At 54.3% G+C, this 23162-nt stretch overlaps 1 protein-coding gene across 1 annotated transcript; it reads left to right on the top strand.

Moving 5' to 3' along the window:
* Positions 1–6090: 6090 nt before the first annotated feature.
* On the top strand, positions 6091–22315 carry ELP6 (elongator acetyltransferase complex subunit 6). The gene is made up of 7 exons (XM_083873617.1): positions 6091–6163; positions 9479–9557; positions 11025–11095; positions 18069–18196; positions 18835–19027; positions 20399–20545; positions 21025–22315. Exons 1-7 carry the CDS (start codon positions 6110–6112, stop codon positions 21151–21153), a joined length of 801 nt encoding a protein of 266 aa, XP_083729743.1. The 5' UTR covers positions 6091–6109; the 3' UTR covers positions 21154–22315.
* Positions 22316–23162: the final 847 nt, after the last annotated feature.

Below are 23162 nucleotides of genomic sequence, written 5' to 3'. Positions count from 1 at the left end.
GTGGTGGTCCTAGAGTGGGGGGAGAAGGGGATTTTGGGGGTCCTCAGGGTGATGGATGTTGTACATGGGATGGGTGGGAAGAGGGGAAGGAAGGAAAAAAGGAGTTGTAGGGGAATTCTGTGAGCAGGAGCCGGGAGGGGGAGATGGAAGAGAGGAAAAGCAGGATGGGGCAAAATGAGGAGAAGGAGAGGCTGAAGGGGGAAAGGAGTGAGGGATGAGGAGGATCTGGCACAGGGAGCCAAACACCTGGATCTGGGAGAGGGGACAGTGTTTTCCCTGCTGGCTTTGATCCCCCTTGGCTCTCAGCCATCCTCAATCCCACTTCACCCACAGCCATCCTCAATCCCACTCTGCCCACAGCCATCCTCAATCCCACTTCACCCACAGCCATCCTCAATCCCACTTTACCCACAGCCATCCTCAATCTCACTTTACACCCACAGCCATCCTCAATCCCACTCTGCCCACAGCCATCCTCAATCCCACTTTACACCCACAGCCATCCTCAATCCCACTTTACCCACAACATCCTCAATCCCAGTTCACCCACAGCCATCCTCAATCCCACTTCACCCACAGCCATCCTCAATCCCACTTTACCCACAGCCATCCTCAATCTCACTTTACACCCACAGCCATCCTCAGGACCCCAGGAACAGCTGAGGAATTTCATGCTGAGACAACTTTTCTGCCAGATCCCTGCTGGATCCAGCACATTTCCCAGGGATTCTCCAATCTCCTTTGGAAATCCCTCGTGGAGAACCTGTGACATTTTCCTTCCAAATGCTGAAGTGAATTTTAAAGGTGAGTTTTAAATTGCATCCAAACAGGTTTGTTTTCCCCCTGCTCTGCCAAGGCAGTGAATTATTCCCCACAGCCACAAGCAATCAGCCAAATAAACCAGGACACCTGGGTGACACGGGGATAGGGAGTGGGAATAAAGGGAGCTGGGAAGAAATTCCAGGAGAGGTTTTCTGGGAGCAGGTTGGACAAACATCTGCTGGGGAAGGTTGAGGCTGAGCCGGATTTTGCTGGTGGCAGGTGTTGCTTCAATCTCAGCGACCTCTCCGGGTCCCTCCGGCCTCATGCTCAGTGATCCTGCTTTTCTTCCATCAGAAATGTCAGCCCAGCTCTCCTCTCCCTCTGCCAGAGCACAGCAGCTTTATCAGCTCCATCCTCAGTGTTTTTTTTTTTTTCCAGCATCTTTCACAGTTGTTCCTTTCACCAGAGATATATTTGTTTATAGGGATGCAGGCAAGCGAAAAGTAAGATGTAAAATGAGAAAAAAACAAACATAATTTTTCTCTATTCCAGTATTTTCCAGTTGTGTCAGTCTCCCATGAAATCTTCCAGCACAAGGAATACCCCGAGGTGAGAATGAACTCCTTCCTGAAGGTTTGGCCTCAGGCAAACAGTAGAAGGGAAGGTAAAGGAGGGAGATGGGGAACTGATGCTGCTCCAAGGTTTTTTTGGAGTCTTTTAAAGGCAGCTCAGGTGTCCCACGCCCTCAGGATTTAAATCCATATTTATATTCCTTGTCCCATCCTTTGTGCTTTGTCCCTGCAGCTTAAACCCAAATTACTCCACAATCTGCAGCCTCAGAATCACAGACTTTGTAAATACCTGGAGGATTTGGTTTTACTGGCAACACCTTTTCCCAACCCTGCCAAGCTAAAGGAGAGGGGAAGGCCCAAAAGAGACTGGTTTTTCCGAGTTTTCCTAGAGAAAAGGGCTCTGGGAAGGCAGGAGGGAACATCCCTGTCCCTTGTCCCAGGGAGGGGCCTCTCGCCCCTTTTCAAACTCTGCCTCTTGCATTTCTTCGGAGAAATCCAGCACCTGGTTCAGCTCATCCATTATTCCTTCCAGCTGCTCTTTGCCGAGTCAGGGTGGCATTGAGGAGGTGGAATTTATCTCGGAACGTGTCCCATTCTTTTCTTCTTTGCCCATTGACTCGGCCAACATCTGCTCTGGTTAACCCTGGCTGGCCCCAGAGCTCTGGGGATCCTTTATGGCTGCAGAGCACTGGGCATTGTGTCAGCCACAGCTGAGGTGTCCTGAGAGAAGGAAAAAAACCTCCTTTTGCTGGGGTGGAGTGGGATTTGTGCATTAAAATCCATCCTGGATGGCTCAGCAATAAGCAACAGTCATAGGAGGTGAATAAAAGTGTTTTCTCCTCCCTAAAAAAATCATGAAATCTAGTGGGTTCAGCTCCCCTTCCCTGCCAGGCTCAAACACTGCAAGATTAATCGGTTTTATTTGTTCTGCTGTGGTTTTTTTGGTGTTTTTGTTTTTTTTTTTCTACTTTTAGGCATGAACTGCTTTTCACCCACTTCTCTGCCACAGGGGCTTCATTGGATACCTATAGATCCCATATGGCTCCTCTGGGAAAGAGCTCCACGATAAACACTGGAAATAGGCACGGAGCAGATGGGAGGGAAGGGGCACCAGTTTTAACAGCAGAATCCTCGCTGCCTTCGCACGGTAACAAGTCCTGCCATGTGGGAAGGAATATATTAGGAAGGACAAGAGGTGTTTGGAGAGATGCAGCTGCACTTTGCATTGCAGTTTTGGTCTCCCTTTCCCACTACGGAGAGAGAAAAAGGGAGGATTTTACTTTTCATTTCCAAGGCTGAGCCACAGGGAGGGAAATGTGACAATGCAGACAAAAGTGCCTGAATGGTGGCTCTGCTCGAAAACCAATGTGGACAGGTAGGAATTCCTCCAGAAACTCCTCCAGGAACTTCTCCAGGGCCTCCCCTGGGCTGGGGGAGCCCCTTTGCAGATCCAGGACAGAGCCAGGCTCTCCCCAAGGCTGCCCCAGGAATTAATTCCAGCTCAGAATTAATTCCCAGTACCTGAGCGGGTTCCCAGCTCACAGAAAGGCTGCAGGAACAAAACTAAAGGCGTTTGGAGTTTTAAAGGAGATTTCAGGCGCAGCTTTTCCAGGATTGAAGGCACCAAAGGGAAGGAATAGAGGCAGGTCCTTCCAGCGGTTGGAGCACAAACAGGTTCTGGGGCACCTTGAGGCTCCTGAGCCTCCCCTGCAGGGCTGGAGAGCAGGATGGGGAGTTTTAGGGGTAACACACACTCAGACATGGGGGATAAGGGCGGCCGCAGTGCCTCAGCCAAATCCTCACATGTAGTGGTGTGGTTTGGTTTTATCAGTTTTATCTATGTATTTGTTCCTTGTTTTGTATTATATTTTATAAGTTGTAATGGTTTGCCCCATGTCCCCCATGTCCCACCCTCATTGGTTTTACCCCAACCCCAGTTATGTGTCAATCAGAAGTTTTCCAGCCCCTGGGCCTTGTCTGTCACTTTGGGGTCTCTCCCAAAACTCTGCAAAGTTCCAGTGAGGACCCCAAGTGATGGGACAAGACTTCAGCTGTCTCCCCACCCGAGTTATTGATTTGTTACACTGTGTGTCATTGACCTGCAGAGCCAGACCCCCTTGGGCCCTGATTTGTCCCCAGTTAAACCCATCCCTGAGTTCCTCCCACAATAAAAGGTGTTATATTTTATTTTTTCCCTTATTTTTCTTCCCCCGCTGCTTCTGCTGAGGGGTGTCTGCTGGGGCAGATAAATAAATAAATTATGAATAAAGCCAGCAGTTAACCCAGAACAGCCTCCCTCTTTCTTTCCTGCTGTCGTTGCTTCACTCCTTCAAGCAAGACAAGAACTCCCAGGGATGGGTGAGGTTCATCCTGCCACCAAACCCTTTCCTGTGGAGGTGTCAGGGCTGGCCCAGGCAGAGACAGACACCTCAACACTCACACAGCCCATCTTCCCTACAAGAATCACTCTGGGAAGAAGAGAGAACACCAGGGCAGGCACTTCTCGTGTTCCCACAGCTCTTTATCCAGGATTTGGCGGCTCAGAGGCTTCCCCAAATGGTGACAACCCTGTTTCTCACAGGCCTGTCCCCTTCTCCGCTGGAATCCCGCTCCTGAAGGCACAGAGTCCCTCGGCAGTGATGGATAATCCGAGGTGCCGAGGAGCTGAACCCCGGCAGCGCCGCCGGCTCCTCTTCCCTGCTTTTATCACATCGTGGGATGCCCCCTAATGCTCACAGTGCAGCATCCCAGAAAATCCCAGCACATCCTGGGCTCAGGAATCATCTCTCCAGTCCCCCTGGCACATCCCGGGCTCAGGAATTATCTCTCCATTCCCCTGGCACATCCCGGGCTCTGGAATTATCTCTCCACCTCTGGCACATCCCAATCTCTGGAATTATCTCTCCAGCTCTGGCACATCTCCCCTCAGCCAGGCAATCCCTGTGTCCATGTCAAAACTCAAAAGGTTACAAAAGCTTTGCTGGAGCCAATGGAAAGGTGAATTAAGTGCCAAGAAACTCAAATTCAGACTCAGAGGCAAAAAGTTACACCAAAGAATGTGGATTTTGGTGCTCATGGGCTGTAAATCTGCTGCTACTGCAGATCATGTTTAGGTGCCCAGTGGATGTTCAGCACTTCCCAAATGTGCTGATAATGAAACAGGAGACAACGAGAGAGTAACAGACCCCTCACAAATATCCCAAACTGTCCCAGATGGATCAAATCTGCCCCAGAAACAGGGGCTGGAAAGGGGAGGTGGCACCCTGGGACAGGGCTCAGTGGTGGCCAGTGCCACCAGGGCAGCTGGAGGCCACCACTGCTGGGGGCACCCGGGACCCAGACCTGGCCTGGGTTTTTATCAACAATGGGATGAGGATCCAGCCCTGTGAACTAACAGTGGGATGTAGATCCAGCCCTGTTAATTATTATGGGATGAGGATTCAATCCCATGAACTAATGATGGGATGTGGATCCGGTCCTGTGAACTAAGGGTGGGATGTGGATCCAGCCCCATTAATTATGATGAGACGCGGATCCAGCCCCATTAATTTTTATGGGATATAGATCCAGCCCTGTTAATTATGATGGGTTGTGGATCCAGCCCCATTAATTATGATGGGATGAACATCCAGTCCCATTAACTAATGATGGGATTTGGATCCAGCCCTGTAATTATGATGGGATATGGATCTAGCCCTGTTAATTATGATGGGATGAGGATCCAGTCCCATGAACTAACAATGGAATATGGACCCAGCCCCGTTAATTATGATGGGATGTGGATCCAGTCCTATGAACAAAGGACGGGATGAGGATCCAGTTTCATGAACTAATGATGAGATGTGGACCCAGCCCTGTTAACTATGATGGGATGTGGATCCAGTCCCATTAATTATGATGGGATGAGGATCCACCCCGTTAATTATGATGGGATGTGGATCCAGTCCCATGAACTAACAATGGAATGTGGATCCAGCCCCATTAATTATGATGAGCATCCAGTCCCATTAACTAATGATGGGATTTGGATCCAGCCCCATTAATTATGATGGGATGTGGATCCAGTCCCATGAACTAAAAATGGGATGAGGATCCAGCCCTGTTAATTATGATGGGATGTGGACCCAGTCCCATTTAGCACTTTAATTAACCACAGCCAGAGGATCCAGCCGCTTTAATTGACGGTGGGACACGGGCCCAGCCCCAATAACTGGCGATCCAATCCTGTTAATTGGTGATCCAAAACCGTTAACTGCCGATCAAGCCCCTTTAATGAGGGATCCTGCCCTGTTAATTGCCCGTCCAGCCCTGTTAATTGCCTATCCAACCCTGTTAATTGCCCATCCTGCCCCACTAATTGCCCATCCTGCCCCGTTAATTGTCAATCCAACCCCGTTAGTTAGCAATCGAGCCCCATTAATTGCCCCTCAGGCGGGTCCCCTCAGCCCGGCGCATGCGCGGCTCCCTCAGCTTTTCCCGCCCCGCCCGGCCCCTCCAGCAGGCGGCGCCCCCGCCCGGCGCATGCGCGGTGCCCTCAGCCCGGCAATGGCGGCCCCTCCAGCAGGCGGCGCCCCCGCCCGGCGCATGCGCAGTGCCCTCAGACCTTCCCGCCCCGCCCGGCCCTTCCAGCAGGCGGCGCCCCCGCCCGGCGCATGCGCGGTGCCCTCAGCTTTTCCCGCCCTGCGCGGCCCCGCCAACAGGCGGCGCCCCCGCCCGGCGCATGCGCGGTGCTCTCAGCCTTTCCCGCCCTGCGCGGCCCCTCAGCGCCGCCCGCCATGTTCGCGGAGCTCAACGAGCTGCTCGGGGCCTCCCCGGAGCGCCCGGACGCGGTGAGAGGGCGCTGAGAGGGCGCTGAGAGGGCGGGAGGGATGGGCTGGGCACGCCGGCAGAGGCACGGCTTCCGCAAATGGAGGCGGCGGCCGGCCCCGGGGTTGAGCCGCTTTCGGCCCTTCCCTCGCCCGTTCCTGGCTCCCCGCCGCCCCTCACGGCTGTGGCTCCGGTATCTGCCGCTGTTTCCGGGAATGAACACAGAACTGGGCGTTAAAACCGCTGAAGGGCACTGCACTAGGCTGGGGAGCTGTTCTAGAGATACTTGTCATTTAGGGCGCTAAATTAATTAATGTAGATTTTCCAGGGAGGTTTTGTGTTAATGAAGTCACGCTGGAACTAAACACCCTGACTGTCTGTGAGAGCTGTGCGGGTAAAATGTCAATTATGGAATCCCAGAGTGGTTTTGGGTGGAAGGAGCCTTAAAGCTCATCTGTCCTGGCAGGGACACCTTCCACTGTCCCAGGCTGCTCCAAGCCCTGTCCAGCCTGTCCTGGGACATTGCCAGGGATCCAGGGGCAGCCACAGCTGCTCTGGGTACCCTGTGCCAGACCCTCATCACCCTCCCAGCCAAGAATTTCCTCTTTATAAACAATCTAAATGTATTCTCTTCAGCTAAAGCCATTCCCTGTGTCCTGTCCCTCCATCCTTTGTCCCCAGCCCCTCTCCAGCTCTCCTGGAGCCCCTTCAGGCCCTGCCAGGGGCTCTGAGCTCTCCCTGGAGCTTCTCCTCTCCAGGGGAACATTCCCAGCTCTCCCAGCCCTGGAGCAGCTCCGGGGCCTCCTCTGGATCTCTCCAGCAGCTCCTGTGGATTTTGGGCTCCAGGGCTGGGGCAGCTCTGCAGGTGGGGATTCACCTGAGGGGGCAGAGGGGCACAATCCCAGCCCTGGATCCCCTTTTCCAGCAGAAAATTCCAACTTGACTTCCCTGGGAATTCCAGCCCAGCCAGGAATTCCTGATTCCCAACATCCCACCTAAATCTCCTTCTGTCAGCTCAAAGCCATTCCCTGTGTCCTGTCCCTCCATCCCTTGTCCCCAGTCCCTCTCCAGCTCTCCTGGAGCCCCTTTAGGTACCCTCAGCTCTCCCTGGATTTTTCCCTTCTCCTCTCCAGGGGAACATTCCCAGCTCTCCCAGCCCTGAGGCAGTTTGGGTGTTGTCCATCCATCCCTCCATCCCTCAGCCTTTGCTGATTCTGTGCATTGCCCTGACCCAGATGTGATGACATTTTGCACTTGGCCTTGTTGAACCTCGTGAGATTCCCCTGGACTTGCTCCTTCAGCTTCTCCAGGTCCCTCTGGAGTGTGACCAAACCCCAGCTCAGTGTCCTCAGTAATCATTAATAAATTATCTCTGTGTGCTGTATTGTCACTCTATATTTTTGCTGAGCATAGATAATAAAAGCAAGTTTAGAGTGATAATTTTATTTTACAAGTCTGTGTTTGCACCTTTTTCTCCAGGTTTTTCCCCTTGTGATGGGAATGGGGGAGGTTTGTCCTTGATCTGGAGGACAGTTCTGAGATCATTCCTTGTCCTGGCTGGAGTGGGGCTCTGATTGGGAAACAACCCTGAGGAGAATTTGGGGTGGTGCCCTTGAGGCTCCGAGCAGCTCTGCTGGAGTGTTGGCTGAGGATAATCACAAAGTCCCAAAGCCCTGTGGGCTGATGTTGGGGTTTTGATGCAGATGAAACACTCAGTGGAGTTTGTCAGGCTGTGCTCTGAGGGCTGTGTTTGGTGCTGGAGCTGTGGGATCAGTGAATGTGGTCTCTGGTGTGAACTGGGAATTCCACGCAGCAAAACCAGCAAATTTACCCTCAAGATCCTGGGCAGCCAGGGCTGGGAATTCCACACAGCAAAACCAGCAGATTTACCCTCAAGATCCTGGGCAGCCAGGGCTGGGAATTCCACACAGCAAAACCAGCAGATTTGCCCTCAAGATCCTGGGTTTGGACTTGGCAGCTGAGCAGAGCCTCCTGTGTGAGGGATTCCCTTGGGCTGAGCTGGCTCTTCCCACCCATCCCACCCCATCCCACCCCTCAGGCTCCCCTTTGCTGGGGTGTCACATCAATGCAGAGTGAGGGGATTGATTTCACGCCCTGCAATCCTCAGGGTATTTTATCTGGATTACTCTGATCTAAGTGATGGATATGTGTCCCCTTTGCAGCCTCTCCTTCCCGGTGTTGCATCCCCAATTTCCACAGCTCCCCTGCTGGGCTGTGCTCCTTTCTGAGCACTGCCAGGGCTGCGGGGAGCTGCTGTCACCCTGCCTGTGCCACCCTGCCTTTGTGACACGCACTGCTGCCCCACTGAGGGATTTGGGCAGTTCCTGACAAGCAGCTGCAGGTTCTGCCTCCCAGCCTGTGCGTATTGAGGGTGTGAGGGCACAGCACGGACAGGACACGATGGGGTCATGGAGGGGATTCCACAGGAAGGTTTTGCTTGGGGAATGGCAGGATATTGTGTGCTCAGAGTGACAAACCCACCATAGGCACACAGGGAGCTCTTGGCCCGCTCCTCCCAGGGCTCTGTGGGGAACAGGGGAGCTGAAGGAATTAAAGAAGATAAACCCCTAAATGCCTGATTTGTGGTGTTTGAGCACAGGTCTGCTCCAGGCTCACCCATGGAGTCCCTGTCCCTGCAGTGGCCACTGAGACATAACCCTGTTCTGGGGGGAAGAGCTCTCAGTGAGGAGGAGGGAGAGCAGCTCCCTGCCCTGCTCTGCTTTGCATTCCCTGCACTCACATTCAATATTTGCCGTTCCATTTCACTCTGCTTTGGGCACTGGGGAGTTTGTTCTGATGGATGGTTTGGGAATTAGCCATGCAGAGATGGCTTGTTGCTGCAAAAGGCTTTTTCTGTTCTCGGGAGTAGAAAAACACCCACTTTGATAAGTTCTTTGTGTTTCCAAGTAGCTCGTCTATGATTTGTATTGATTAAAGACACATCCTGAGTGAGATTTTAATGGAAACAAACACCTTGATGAGGCTGGGGCTGATAACGAGCGTGCACTGATGAACAGAATTCATTTCCTGTTTATACCTTGTGCTGAGAGCTCTGCTGCGATACAGAATTTTGGTGACCAGGTTTTCTACCCCAAAGGTGACGTGTTGGGAGTCAGGAAGGGAGGACAGGAGCCTTAGCAATGCTGTGGTTCAGAGAAGTGTTGGCTTCCCTCTGTAAACAAGCAGCTAGAACTCTGCTTGTCCACTTCTTCCTCCTCTGGTACCTTCAGAGTTCCTGCAGCTTGAGCCAACCTTTTGTGTACCCAGAGCAGTTTGTGCCTTCACCTTATTTTGTTATTTTTCCTCTCTTTTCCCAGGGTCAGTTTGTGCTCCTGCGAGACACCCGCACTGATGGCAGCTTCCTGGTGCACCATTTCCTCTCCTTCTATCTCAGAGGTGGGTCAGCAGCACTCCTTGGGCCAGGGACACCTCCCAGAGTCCCTCAGGGCTGCTCAGTTCTGCACAGTGTGGGCTATCCTTGGATAAACACAAAGCTTTGGGCTTGGGATTTATGGATCCCAGTCCTGACTTGTTCTTGGAGCTCCTCTGTATCCTTGGGTACGTCCCATAATTGTGGCCCTTGTTTCGTCACAGATTGTGGCAATGGCTGTAAATCACACAGGCTCTGACAGAGGAGTGTTCACTGCAATTCCCTCACACAGGCTCTGACAGGGAGCTGTTCACTGCAATTCCCTCACACAGGCTCTGACAGGGGAGTGTTCACTGCAGTTCCCTCACACAGGCTCTGACAGGGAGCTGTTCACTGCAATTCCCTCACACAGGCTCTGTCAGGGGGGTGTTCACTGCAGTTCCCTCACACAGGCTCTGACAGGGGGGTGTTCACTGCAGTTCCCTCACACAGGCTCTGACAGGGGGGTGTTCACTGCAATTCCCTCACACAGGCTCTGACAGGGAGCTGTTCACTGCAGTTCCCTCACACAGGCTCTGTCAGGGAGCTGTTCACTACAATTCCCTCCGTTTTTATGGTGTAATTACACATATCTGGATCAATTAACAACAGATAAACTCCGAGTGAGTCAAGAAACTCCGAGTGAGTCAAGAAACTCCGAGTGAGTCAAGAAACTCCGAGTGAGTCAAGAAGCAAACAGAGCCTGGTGAAGTGTCTAATAACTCTTGTGGTAACAGTTTCTCCTGTGAGTAACCTCGTGGCCCCTGCAGAGCAGGTGCTGGGCTCAGTGAGCACAGTCTGCCCCCAGAGCTGCCCCTGCCTCAGCTGGGGCTTCACACAGCACCTGCAGTTACTCCCTGTTTGCAGCACCCCCTGTTCTCCACTCAGTGCCCAAAACCTTTGGGCCATCTGCAGGTTCAGCTGGGGCCATTGACTTGTTCTGCATGAAATCCACGTCCCACAAACACTGATTGTGTCCATACCCAAACCCTGTTCCAAAATCACATTTTATTTCGGTGTCTGACACAATTCCCTGTTCTGTGTGTTTTTCCAGTCAAGGTCACTTGCCCTGTGAGGGCCAAAGTGGGAATTCTTGGCGTGTCTGTGGTTTCAGCAGTTCAGTGTCAGGGCCAGCCCTTGGCCTCCTTACTGCAGCACCAGCAAACAGGGCCAGGAGGTTCAGGCTGGCCTGGCACGAGGCAGAAAACAGGCCTTACACTTTTTTAAAAAGTCACCTTTTTCCTTCTTTCCTTCACTTTTTAAACTATTATTTTCCCTTATGTGTGGATGTCCTCTAGGAGGATAAAAATTGAAAACAAAGGAGGGTCTGTCTAGACCTGCATCACTTGAAGGTCCTTGCAGACAGATCTGTGGCCTGGCTGCTGTGATTTATGAGCTTTGATAACGTCAGCTGCAGAGTGGAAGTGCTAATGTGTGCTTTTGTCCCTCCCCAGCTGGCTGCAAGGTTTGCTTTGTGGCCCTGCTCCAGTCCTTCAGCCACTACAGCATCATGGCACAGAAACTGGTGAGTCCCTTGGCACAGGTGCTTTATTGGGGCTCTGGAGAGTTTCTGTTGGGTGGGAAGGGATGGCAATGGGGAGCAGGGATTGTGTGTGATGGGGACAGTCAGGGTTGCTGTTCCTGTGCTGGGATAAAGAGCTTTGGGGCTGTGAGGTGCCCCAAGGGCTCTGCCCTGCCAAGGGCTGGACAGCTGCTTGTTTGTGCTTAGAGATGTTTCCTGGGGATCAGCGTTCCCCAGACAGGCCCTGACTGGTAGATAAAGGTTCCTTAATCCCCTGGAGAGGAACATGCTGTGCTGTCAGTGTTCCCAGGAGCTGCAGGAGCTCCTGAGGTGACTCTGTCCCCTGTCGGGATGCAGAGCTGATTCACAGGGACACCTGTGTGCCTGCTTTGCCTCTGGCCTGAGCCATCCCTCTGAGCTCTGTGAGAGCCACAGGTAAAACCCGAGGGATTTCCTTCCCATGGTGACTTGGGCAAGGATTATATCTACTCTGAAACGTGAAAACAGAGACACAAAGCAGGCAGGGCAATTCTACATGTCAGCAGATTGTCTGAGCTCCAAACTGCTTCCCTCAGCTCTTTGTACAACACTCCAAGGTGAAATGCTCCAGGTGGGAAGTCGGGGTGACCTTCCAGGGCCGAAGGGATGAGGGTTTGCTCTGCTCCTCCCTCCCCTGGCTCTGCTGGCAATCCCAGCAGCTCTGGGGATGTTGAGGAAGCAGGTATTGTATTCCCCACTGTAACCACGGTGCTGCTAAATAACTGTGTTTTATTTCCTGCTCAGTTTTTACCTTTGGAAAGGAGATCAGTGGCCCGGCATACATGCAGTGAGCTGAGCAAACACGGTGTTCCCCACAGAGCTGGAACCCACAGGGGAACACCCAGGTGTGATTCCCCTGCAGAGCAAAGCTCTCCCCACGGGCACAGAGCTGTCCTGGCCTTTGTGGGGCAGAGAGGAGGAAATGAGGCAGGAAACTTGCTGAGTGGGGCAGGAAATGGGGCACAGCAAACCCGCGTGGGGAGGAGATCCGGCTGTTCAATAGTCACTGTGTTTCCTAACACAGATTTCTCTGTGTACTTTTAATGGGAGCTGCTGAAATCTCCCTGTCTGGGAGGGAGAGAACAGCAGGATTAGCTGCAGCGCTGTGCGATGCAAATGGGGCCGATTTGCTCTCTGATAATCGAACAAAAGGTGGCTGCACAAAGGAGGTGATGATAAGAGTGATAAGAGTAGCTCAGAGTAGCGCTGAGCTGCTTTCAGCTCTGAGTCACTCTTGCATTGCAGCTCCATAGGTGCTCCCGTGGTCTTTGCTGCGGATTCCTCCCAAGCTCTGAGGAACTGGAGGTCACAACATCAGTTATTTATATCCACGTTTCCATCACAGCTCTGTGCTTTAATCCTTCTCTGCACAGATGAAAACATCAGGCTCAGAAAAGGGTGGTTTCACTATTAAATTTGCTTAAGAACTTGCTGCTGTAGATCTTTACTGGAGACCAGCAGTGGTGTGGCCACAGGCCCAGGGCAGGGATTGTCCCCTGCTGAGGCACCTCCAGTCCTGGGGGCAGTTTTGTGGTCCCCAGGTACAGGACAGGGTGTGGCCAGGGAAGGGAACAGAGCTGGGAAAGGGTCTGGAGCCCCAGGAGGGGCTGAGGGAGCTGGGGAAGGGTCTGGAGCCCCAGGAGGGGCTGAGGGAGCTGGGAAGGGTCTGGAGCCCCAGGAGAGGATGAGGGAGCTGGGAAGGGTCTGGAGCCCCAGGAGGGGCTGAGGGAGCTGGGGAAGGGTCTGGAGCCCCAGGAGGGGCTGAGGGAGCTGGGAAGGGTCTGGAGCCCCAGGAGGGCCTGAGGGAGCTGGGGAAGGGTCTGGAGCCCCAGGAGGGGCTGAGGGAGCTGGGGAAGGGGCTCAGCCTGGAGCAAAGGAGGCTCAGGGGGGACCTTGTGGCTCTGCACAAGTCCCTGACAGGAGGGGACAGCCGGGGGGGATTTGGGATCTGCTCCCAGGGAACAGGGACAGGAGGAGAGGGAACGGCCTCAGGCTGGGCCGGGGAGGCTCAGGGTGGAAATTGTGAAAATCCCTTCATGGAAAGGCCTGTCCAGCCCTGGCCCAGCTGCCCAAGACAGTGGTGGAGTCCCCATTGCTGGAGGGATTTAAAAACCCTGTGGATATGGCACTTGGGGCCATGGGTTAGTGGTGGCCTTGACAGTTCCTGGGAGAATGGCTGGACTGGATGGACTCAGAGGACTTTTCCAGCCTCAGTGACTCAGTGACTGTGATTGTGCCCTTAGGAAAGCCTGCACTTGGGAGAGCTTCAGAACTGAGCAATGCCCCAGTTACTGTTGGGATCAGGGTAGTCCCAGGCCCGGGAGGGGGCTCCTGCAGCCAGGGTGGGTTGTACTGAGACACTTGTAGCCCTGGTGTGGGTGATAAAGTGAATATTTATACACAGCTGGAGTGAAGCTCCTGGGGATTTGTTGCTTTCCCAGTGTGCCAGGTGTTACAAGTCCCAAACCACCTCCTTATGTGTTGGCTAAATGCAGGGATGGATCTTTACTTGCAGGAAAAAACTTCCCTGGCTTTTTTTTCCCTCTTCCCCTAAGGACCCACAGTTCACTGTAAGGCACTGTCAGTGTTAGTGGCCCTGACCTTGCAGAGAACACACAGGGCTATATCAGGACAAACAGCACCAGTTCCCACCCTCACTCGTACAAAATTTGTTTTGTTTTTCAGGGAAACCAGATTTGTCCCCATTTGTTGCCCATCTCTGTCCCCTGCCTCGAGCTCACAGCCTGGAGGACGTGGCCTGATCCCTGATGGCCACACTTTGTCCCACAGCTGTGTTTGCTGATGGAGCTCATTCCCCCTGCTGTGCACACTCCATTCCTTCTTCTGTCCCTGAATTATTTTGCTTTCCCATATGGAATGGCCAGCAGGGAGCTCTGTCAGTGCTGCAGGAGCATTCCTGGGCTGTCATCGTGCCAGAGATAATGTCCCTGTGCCCCAGGGTAATGGAGGGGCTGCTGGCTCACCCTGAAACCTTTCAGTCTGTTTGGGTGCCCTGGCTCTGCTGCAGGGACATCACTCCTGTCTGTGCACTCATTCAGGAAGGTGCCACTGGCCCTTTTGAGCACTTTTTCCACTTTTCCAAGCTGTCTGATGGTTCCTGTGCTGCCTCCAGAGGTCACACTGCCAGCAGGGAGACAGACAGGCTGAGGTTTGCTGTGGTGGTGACTGCAGTGGGTGAGTTCAGGTCTCTTTGGGACCTGTCACCTGGTGGAAAATGAGGCTGGGCCAACCCTGACACCTCGACAGTAAAAGGGTTTGGTGGCAGGATGAACTTCACCCATCCCTGTGAGTTCTTGTCTTGCTTGAAGGAGTGAAGCAACGACAGCAGGAAAAAAGAGGGAGGCTGTTCTGGGTTAATTTAACTGCTGGGTTTATTTGCCCCAGCAGACACCCCTCAGCAGAAGCAGCAGGGGAAAAAGTGAGGGGGAAAAAAGACTTTTTTGGAACCCCCGAATGTAACCCCTTTTATTGTGGGGAGGAACTCAGGGATGGGTTTAACTGGGGACAAATCAGGGCCCAAGGGGGTCTGGCTCTGCAGGTCAATGACACACAGTGTAACAAATCAATAACTCGGGTGGGGAGACAGCTGAAGTCTTGTCCCATCACTTGGGGTCCTCACTGGAACTTTGCAGAGTTTTGGGAGAGACCCCAAAGTGACAGACAAGGCCCAGGGGCTGGAAAACTTCTGATTGACACATAACTGGGGTTGGGGTAAAACCAATGAGGATGGGACATGGGGGACATGGGGCAAACCATTACAACTTATAAAAATGAACTTAATACAAGGAACAAATACACAGATGAAACTGATAAAACTAAAACCACACCACTAGAGCTGGACTTGCTGGGTCCATGGTGGGGCTGAATTCTTGGTGTGACACACAGGCAGCTTGTCCCTTCTCTGTCACCCAGGCAGGCCCTGGTGTCACAGCACTGAGTTCCCTCCTGAAGAGGGGACACTTTTCTTGCAGATCTGAGGGTCCAGAGAGTTTGTGTGTGCAGGAAGAAATGGCTGAAGCCAAGGTAAAAATCAGTTGCTGAATTATTAATAGTGAATTTAGTCACAGCATTTCAGCAGGTTCCCACCCTATGGAGTGCAGAAATCCCTGAGGGAATGAGGATTGGGAGGCTGCTGTGCAGCCCAGCCCTTTTTTATGGCATGGCAGGTATTTATTTGCTGGCTGGCTCTTCACCTGCCACATAAAGGTGGTTGTGTCCTTGGCTAGGAAGTTTTCCATGGTGTGTGCTCAGAATTGCACAATAATGCTGCTATTTCTGAAGCTGTTACTGAGGGGTAGTGCCCAAAAAAAAAATCTATTGCTGTATGGGGGGAGTTTGAAGAGGGAGTGAACATTCAGGTTCCTCCCCAGCTGTGCAGATGGGAAATGGAGGAAACATTCCTCTCAGGTAGAGGATTCACAGGGTGGGGAGTCCCAGCAGTTTCCATTTAAAGCAGGGAACAGATGCCAGCAGATGGGAGTTCAGTCAGGCCTCAGATTATTCTGAATGTCCATGTTACAAAGTGATAGTGTTGCAAAATTGAGCCTGGGAAGATAATAATGGAATAGTTTAGGTTGGAAGACACCTGAAAAGGTCACCTGGTCCAATCCTTCAGGAAATAATTGCACTGCACAGGATCATGGGACCATTGAGGCTGGAAAAGCCCTCAAGGATCCTCGTGTCCAGCTGTCCCCAGCACTGCCAAGGCCACCACTGACCCAACTGCCACATCCACAAGGCTTTTAATCCCCCCCAGGGATGATGACTCCTCCTGGGCAACCCCTTCCTGTGCCTGACCACCCATTTTGAGAATAAACTCTGGAGAGTGACAAAATCCCTCTGAGCCTCCTCTTGTCCAGGCTGAGCCCCCCCAGCTCCTTCAGCCCTTGACAGGGCTTGGGACAGCCTAGTCCAGTGGAGGGTATCCCTGCAGAGGGATGGAACTGGATGATCTTTAAACCTTTGTAGAATTCTGGGATCTCCAGCTGGGGTTTTCTCCATGTCTGCAGCAGCTGTGGGATGTCTCTGCTGGAGCTGGATTGGCCTCACCACCAGGCAGGGCTGTGCTCCAGCTGAGGCTCAGTGGCAGCCCCAGGTGTTTGTTGTGGCTGTTCCTCCTCCTCCAGGTGGAGTCAGGGCTGCTTCCCGTGTGAGTCCTGGCTGCCTTGTCTCAGGTGTTGTGCAGTATCGAGGTGCTCAGCCCAGGGTGCAATGTTGGGGTGCCCAGCCCAGGGTGCAGTGTTGGGGTGCAATGTTGGGGTGCCCAGCCCAGGCTGCAATGTTGGGGTCCCAGCCCATGGTGCAGTGTTGGGGTGCCCAGCCCAGGGTGCAGTGTCAGGGTGCAGTGTTGGGGTGCCCAGCTCAGGGTGCAGTGTTGGGGTGCAGTGTTGAGGCGCCCAGCCCAGGGTGCAGTGTTGGGGTGCCCAGCCCATGGTGCAATTTTGGGGTCCCAGCCCAGGGTGCAGTGTCAGGGTGCAGTGTTGGGGTGCCCAGCCCAGGGTTCAGTGTCATGGTGCAGTGTTGGGGTGCCCAGCCCAGGGTTCAGTGTTGGGGTTCCCAGCCCAGGGTGCAGTGTCAGGGTGCAGTGTTGGGGTGCCCAGCCCAGGGTTCAGTGTTGGGGTTCCCAGCCCAGGGTGCAGTGTCATGGTGCAGTGTTGGGGTGCCCAGCCCAGGGTTCAGTGTTGGGGTTCCCAGCCCAGGGTGCAGTGTCAGGGTGCAGTGTTGAGGTGCCCAGCCCAGGGTTCAGTGTTGGGGTTCCCAGCCCAGGGTTCAGTGTCATGGTGCAGTGTCGGGGTCCCAGCCCATGGTGCAGTGTCGGGGTCCCAGCCCATGGTGCAGTGTGGGGGTGCCCAGCCCAGGCTGCAATGTTGGGGTGCTCAGCCCATGGTGCAGTGTTGGGGTGCCCAGCCCAGGGTGCAGTGTCAGGGTGCAGTGTTGGGGTGCCCAGCCCAGGGTGCAGTGTCAGGGTGCAGTGTTGGGGTGCCCAGCTCAGGGTGCAGTGTTGGGGTTCCCAGCCCAGGGTTCAGTGTCATGGTGCAGTGTCGGGGTCCCAGCCCATGGTGCAATGTTGGGGTGCCCAGCCCTTGATGCAGTGTTGGGGGTGCCCAGCCCACAATGCGGTGTTGGGGTGCCCAGCCCAGGGTTCAGTGTTGGGGTTCCAGCCCAGGGTGCAGTATTGGGGTGCCCAGCCCAGGGTGCAATGTCAGGGTGCTCAGCCCACGGTGCAGTGTTGGGGTGCAGTGTTGGGGTCCCAGCCCTTGGTGCAGTATTGGGGTGCCCAGCCCAGGGTACAGTATTGGGGTTCCCATCCCAGGGTGCAGTTTTGGGGTGCTCAGCCCACTGTGCAATGTCGGGGTCCCCAGCCCAGGGTGCAGTTTTGGGGTCTCCAGCCCACAGTGCAATGTCAGGGTGCCCAGCCCACTGTGCAATGTCGGGGTCCCCAGCCCAGGGTGCAGTTTTGGGATCTCCAGCCCACGGTGCAGTGTTGGGGTGCCCAGCCCACGGTGCTCTGCAGATCTGGCTGTGCCAGGAGCCTCATCTGGAGACAGTGAGAAACAAAAGCTTTCAGCACCCAGCGAGGGAGGTGAAGGAATTGCTCACAGCAGGCCCTTGGAGAAGCCCAGGCCATTGTCTCCCTGCCTCAGCACACCAGGCTGCCTTCCCAGAAGGAATTCCAGGGTGTTTGAGCCCCCAAATCACAGTGTGTTTTTGTTATCTCCTGGCAAAGTACAGAAGAGCAAATGTGCCACCAGTGACTGTAACAGAAGTGCCCATTTCATCCTCGAAGCACTGACTTTATTAGCACATTTAGATAAGATTCGATTCAACTAAGAAAATGTGGCTGCTGACCCCCATGGTTCTGTGTGCACCATTTTCCATAAGTTCACTCTGAAACTGGATGTTTTCCTCTCTCAAGGGAGTCAGTCTGGCAGCTGCCAAGGAGCGGGGACAGCTTGTCTTCCTGGAGGGCCTCAAGTCCTGCCTTGACCTGCTGTTTGGGGAGGAGGAGCAGCCAGGACAGCCCAGTCCTCTGCAGTTTCTGAGGTGAGCCTGAGCTGGAGTGTTGTCCCCTCACATCTGCTGCCACCACGAGCACCAGCCAAGGTCCAGGACTGCCTCCCACTGCCCTTTGTGCTCCCCTCCAAGGCCAGCTGGACACCAAGTGAAGGGAAATGCCAGCATTGTGCACATCCCCCTAAATGTCCTGGCCTGTCCCCCTTTCCAGAATTTTAGGGGAACTTCCACCCTCATTCTCAAGCATGTCACAGGTCTATAAAAACTTCAGTTTCAGCACTCCACAGATTTGTGTCAAACCCCAGCCAAGTGGTTCTGTTCTCTTTCATTATTTTGAGTTTTATTGTTATCCAAGAGAACAGTGCTGCTTTATCCACACTGGCTTTTGGGTTTATTCTCACATCACTTTCTCCATGTCACCTGGGGAGCTCAGCAAAGGCCAAACACTTCCCAGCAGTGTCCAGGGCTTCGAGTTCCTTCCCACCCAAAGCATTCCAGGATCCCTGAGCAGGGCAGGGGGTTTCCCCACACACAGGTGTGAAGGGCAGTGAGGAGGTGACTGTCCCAGCAGTGGGCACAGCAGGGAGGGGACAGGCTGATCCCCACCGTGTGTCACTGTGTGAGGAGGGTGACACGGTGCCAATCCCTGACACTTTGATGTTTTACAGCGGGAGCTGCCGTGACCTGCGGGCCCTGTTTGACTTTGTGAGGGTGTCCCTGGCTCCTGCTGAGGGCGACTCCTGGAAGGGCCCCGTGCTGCTGGTGGATGATCTCAGTGTCCTGCTGAGCCTGGGGGCTGCTCCAGTGGCTGTGCTGGACTTCATCCACTACTGCCGTGTGTCTGTGTGCTGCCAGCTGAAGGTACTGCTCCCCTGGCTGTGCTCAGAGCCTCCAGGGCAAACCCTGCCTCTGTTTTCTCTTTCCATCTCATCAGGATGAGGTTTTTGAAACCTCAAGAAGTTTAGATCGTTGCTGTGGGGCCACTCATGGGAGTTGTGTGGGTCCCTGAGTAACTGCAGGCTTCTGTTCAGCTGGATTCCTGGGAGATGCTGCCCAGAGAAGGGTTCTGTGTGCCTCTGATGTGTGAACAGGATTTTGAGGTGTAGAACAGTGTTTTTTGGAGCTCCTGGCCCTCCAGAGATCCTGACTCACACCCCACAGTGGGAGGGCAGGGGTGGAAATGGATCATTGAGGGGCTGGTGAGTCTCACAGGGGACAGAAATGAAGGGTCCCTTGGGGGGCACCCCAGTCCCTGCTCCCACCACCCTCCAGTGTGGCTGGTCCCCAGGGTGGGGTGAGAATTTACAGAGATCTCCCAGCAATGTGGGGACTCCTGAGAGAGCAGCACAGCCAGAAGTGCTCACAGTCACATCCAAACTGCCATCACAGGCACTGTCCCCTCCCTGGGGGAGTGAGGAATCAGCCCCTGGTGTTGAGTGTTGTCACCCTGCACTTCACACTGCACAGGAGATGATCTGCTTGCAGAGAATATTTACCTCCAAAGAGCTAAAAAAGATGATAAACCACGCTAACACTTTTGCTATTTCTGTCTGAGGTGTTCTGAAGCTTTAAAGTACATTTTAATTGATTGAGAATTCATGTTATTTTAAGTCACTGGTGACTTGCATGGGCTGAGGCAGAAGAGTCTCTTGAGGTGGATGTTAATAGAGTCGATGTGCTGGGGAGGTGTTTGCTCCCTGTCAGAGCTGTGAGGGCGTGAGCACTGCTGCAGCCCTTTGGCCACCTCTTTATTTACCTGCTGTGGATGCAGTGGGTGCCATCTGCCCAGCCTGACAGACTGGTTCAGCCACTGTCTCCTTCCAAAGGCTGCAGGTATTTTTAGACTGCACGTTACATGTATGTGTGTGTGTGTGTGTACAGTGAGCTCTGCAGTGTTTACAGATCACAGGATGCTCTGTGCTGGAAGGGACCATAAAGATCATTAATTCCCTGAGCAGGGACACATCTGATTTGGGGCCCAGGGTTGGGGGCAGCTCTGCAGGGGGGTCTGGGCTGGGTGGGGCAGAGGGGCAGAATCCCCCACACTGAGGATCAGCCCAGGTATGGGGAATTCTGGCTGGGGCATGTCCAGCCTCTCCATTAGCAGCTGCTGGTTATTTTCCAGTGGAATTCAGACCAAGCTGGAGCTTTGATGGGATGTTTGTGAAAGCTCCTATTGCCATCCCCTGTCCTTCCCCTAAGGCTCATCCCTGCCTGCTGCTCCTGTTCCAGGGGAACATCGTGGTGCTGGTGCACAGCAATGAGGATTCAGAAGATGAGGAGAATGAACTGGTTGTGAACTCCCTGTGTCATCACAGCGACCTCATCCTGTGGGCAGAGGGGCTGGCCACTGGCTTCTGCAAGGATGTTCATGGGCAGGTGAGGCACAGGTGTCCCTGTCCCCTACAGCATTGCAGCCCTGGGATTGTGGGAGACAGCCCAGGCTGCAGTGGGGTTAAAGGATAATCCTGTGAGCACCAGGATCTGCTGGACCACCCAGCTGTCTCTCTGCTTCTGCAGGGATATTCAGGGATATCCTGCCACCTGGGACTCCCCACCTCTGGAAGATTTCCAGGGTTTATACAGCAGCTGCACCCCAGGGTGAGGGAAAACTTTCCTAGGAAATTTCCCCAAATGGTGGATCTGAGCCTGGCCTGTGGTGATCTCTGCAGGGCTGGGGGGATGCTGACACTTGTGTGATCCCTCATCAGGAGCTGCCACCAAAGGCACAGGGACAGGCAGCTGCTGATGCATCATTTATCAGTGAGCCCCTTCCCTGCAGGCCAGGCAGAGGCATGGGGGCCAAGGATGCTGTGGGGAGCCACAGGGACAATATTCCTATTCCTTTCCCTTCGCAGATTAAGATCATCAAGAGGTTGTCCTTGCGGCAGGCGGCGGGGCAGGACCTGGTCCAGACCTACCAGTACAAGATCCAGGACAGGAACGTCACCTTTTTCGCACGGGGACTGTCGTCTGCAGTGCTGTGACACTGTGACACTGCAGAGCCTGGCAGTGACAGCCCCTGTCTCTGCAAAAACACCACCAGCACCTTCCAGGAGCAGCACAGCACCCTGACCTGGGAGGAGAGAAAGCTCAGACACACCTGGGAGTGGTGCCAACGTGGGATCAGCCTGCCTGGAGCCTGCTGCATCCCTCTGTCCTCCCACCCCATTCCCAGGCCAAGAAAGGGAGCAAGAACTTGCAGGAATGGCCCTCAGAGCATGTAACTGCAGGCAGGGGTGGCCTGTGGGCTGGGTGTGCCTTTGCCTCACCTTTTCCTGTGTGCTGGGCACAGCAGGCAGTGCCAGGAGGGAGCTGGCACGGGAGGGGATGACACACAGCGGGTGGAGCAGGGCTGCTCTGGGAGCCTGGTGCAATCCTGCTGCTCTCCCAGCTCTGCCTGGCAGGGATTTGCCCAGCTCCCAGCTGCAGTGCCCTTGGTGAATCCACAGCTCCCTGTGCAGCCCCTCTCATGGCTGTGCTCAGAGCTGCTTTATCCCCCGAGCCCATCCTGGGCTTTGTGCTTGGATAAACTCCTCTGTGAGCCTGTCTCAGCCACTGCTTCCTCATCCCAAACCCTGAACGGCAGTTACATGACCTGCCCATGCTGAAGCTTTTTTTTAATAATTGCCCATAATTTTAGTGAGATAAAGGTACAGTGATTAAGTAACCGCAGATCCCTCCTTGGCAGGGAGCAGGAATTTCCCAAGCCTGGATGAGGAGAGGCAAGGGCAATCCTGGGAGCAGAGCTGGAGGTCTGGTAGATGCTCCTGCTGGGATATCCCATTTATCCTGGGAGATAAAACCATCCCACACACTTGTGAGAGTCCACAACAACCTGCCAGGTCCTTGCAGCTCCAGAGCTGGGATAGCAACTCTGGCAGTGGGACACACTCCTGATTTTCCAATAGACTCAGTGACCCATCCCATGCTGGTTTGGGAATGTGCCCTTTGCTGTAGAGTTTTGGGAGCCCTGGTTTGCTCAGGGCTGTGGCTGCTCATCAGTGGCAGCCCAGGGAAGCCAGGCAGGCTCCAGGGGTTGTGGCAAAGCCACAAGGAGGGAGGGGAGTCAGGCCATGGGTGTGCTGTAGGATCACTCATCCCTGGTGTCACCTGGGTCCCTCTGTGCTCTGCTGTGGAGGTGGCAGTGCCCAGTGCCACTGCTGCTGTCCCAGTGCAGTGCAGTGCCCAGGGGTCAATGCAGTGTCACAGTCTGCAGAGGGAGGATGAGAGCACTGCAGCTGCCTGAGGAGCAGCTGTGACAGGCATAGACAGGTGTATAATTGGAGTAATTTCTGTATGATTATCCTTGGAGAGATCCCAAAGCCTGGCTCCCAGGCTCTGCCTCCCTCTTCTGAAACCAGCAAGGTTATTGTGTGACACCATCACTGTGTGACACCATCACTGTGTGACATCACTGCTGCCTTTTGCCTGGTTCTTTATGCCTTTAACCAGTGCCTGAATCCAAGGAATGGCTGAGGGGGCTCAGCCTGGCCCCCCATGTCCCTGTGCAGGGAGTGTTCCCTGGGATCCGAGTCCTTTGGGATGAGCCACTCTCCCTTGGACAGGGACCTGGAGCCCGTGGGGGCTGCTGGGTCACAGTCAGGGCCAAACCCAGCGTTCCCAGCCCAGTGTCCAGTGCTGGCCTTGGCCATGGGGACACGAGGGGCAGCTGTGCTGAGCCAAGGCCACCAGCAGGGCTGTGATCCAGCCGGGGCCTGGCCCTGGAGCTGACGCTGTCAGCCGGGGAGTGGATGTCAGGAATGGTGCCATCGGTGGCAGCACAGGACGGCCTTGCCCGGGGTCAGCCGCCAGCTGCGTGCTCAGGGCTGCTGCCACGGGCGGTGTTTGTGTGCAGGGCAGTGTTTGTGTGCCTGCCCGAGCTTGGGCAATGCTCAGGGCTTGGGTGGGACTTGGCCTGAGGGCTCAGCGCTGGGCGCCGAGGGAGCTGCAGGCGGGGGAGGTCCCACAGGGCTGGGGCCCTGGTGTTATATCC

This window comes from Zosterops lateralis, assembly GCF_965231275.1.
Source record: "Zosterops lateralis genome assembly, chromosome: 1".
Taxonomy (NCBI): Eukaryota; Metazoa; Chordata; class Aves; order Passeriformes; family Zosteropidae; genus Zosterops; species Zosterops lateralis.
This window is presented reverse-complemented; position numbering and strand designations above follow the sequence as displayed.

Coding starts and splice junctions, on each gene's coding strand:
- ELP6 (XM_083873617.1), top strand. CDS start 6,110: ATGTTCGCGGAGCTCAACGAGCTGCTCGGGGCCTCCCCGGAGCGCCCG. Junction 6,164..9,478: donor CCCCGGAGCGCCCGGACGCG/GTGAGAGGGCGC, acceptor CTCTTTTCCCAG/GGTCAGTTTGTGCTCCTGCG. Junction 19,028..20,398: donor CTGTGTGCTGCCAGCTGAAG/GTACTGCTCCCC, acceptor CTCCTGTTCCAG/GGGAACATCGTGGTGCTGGT.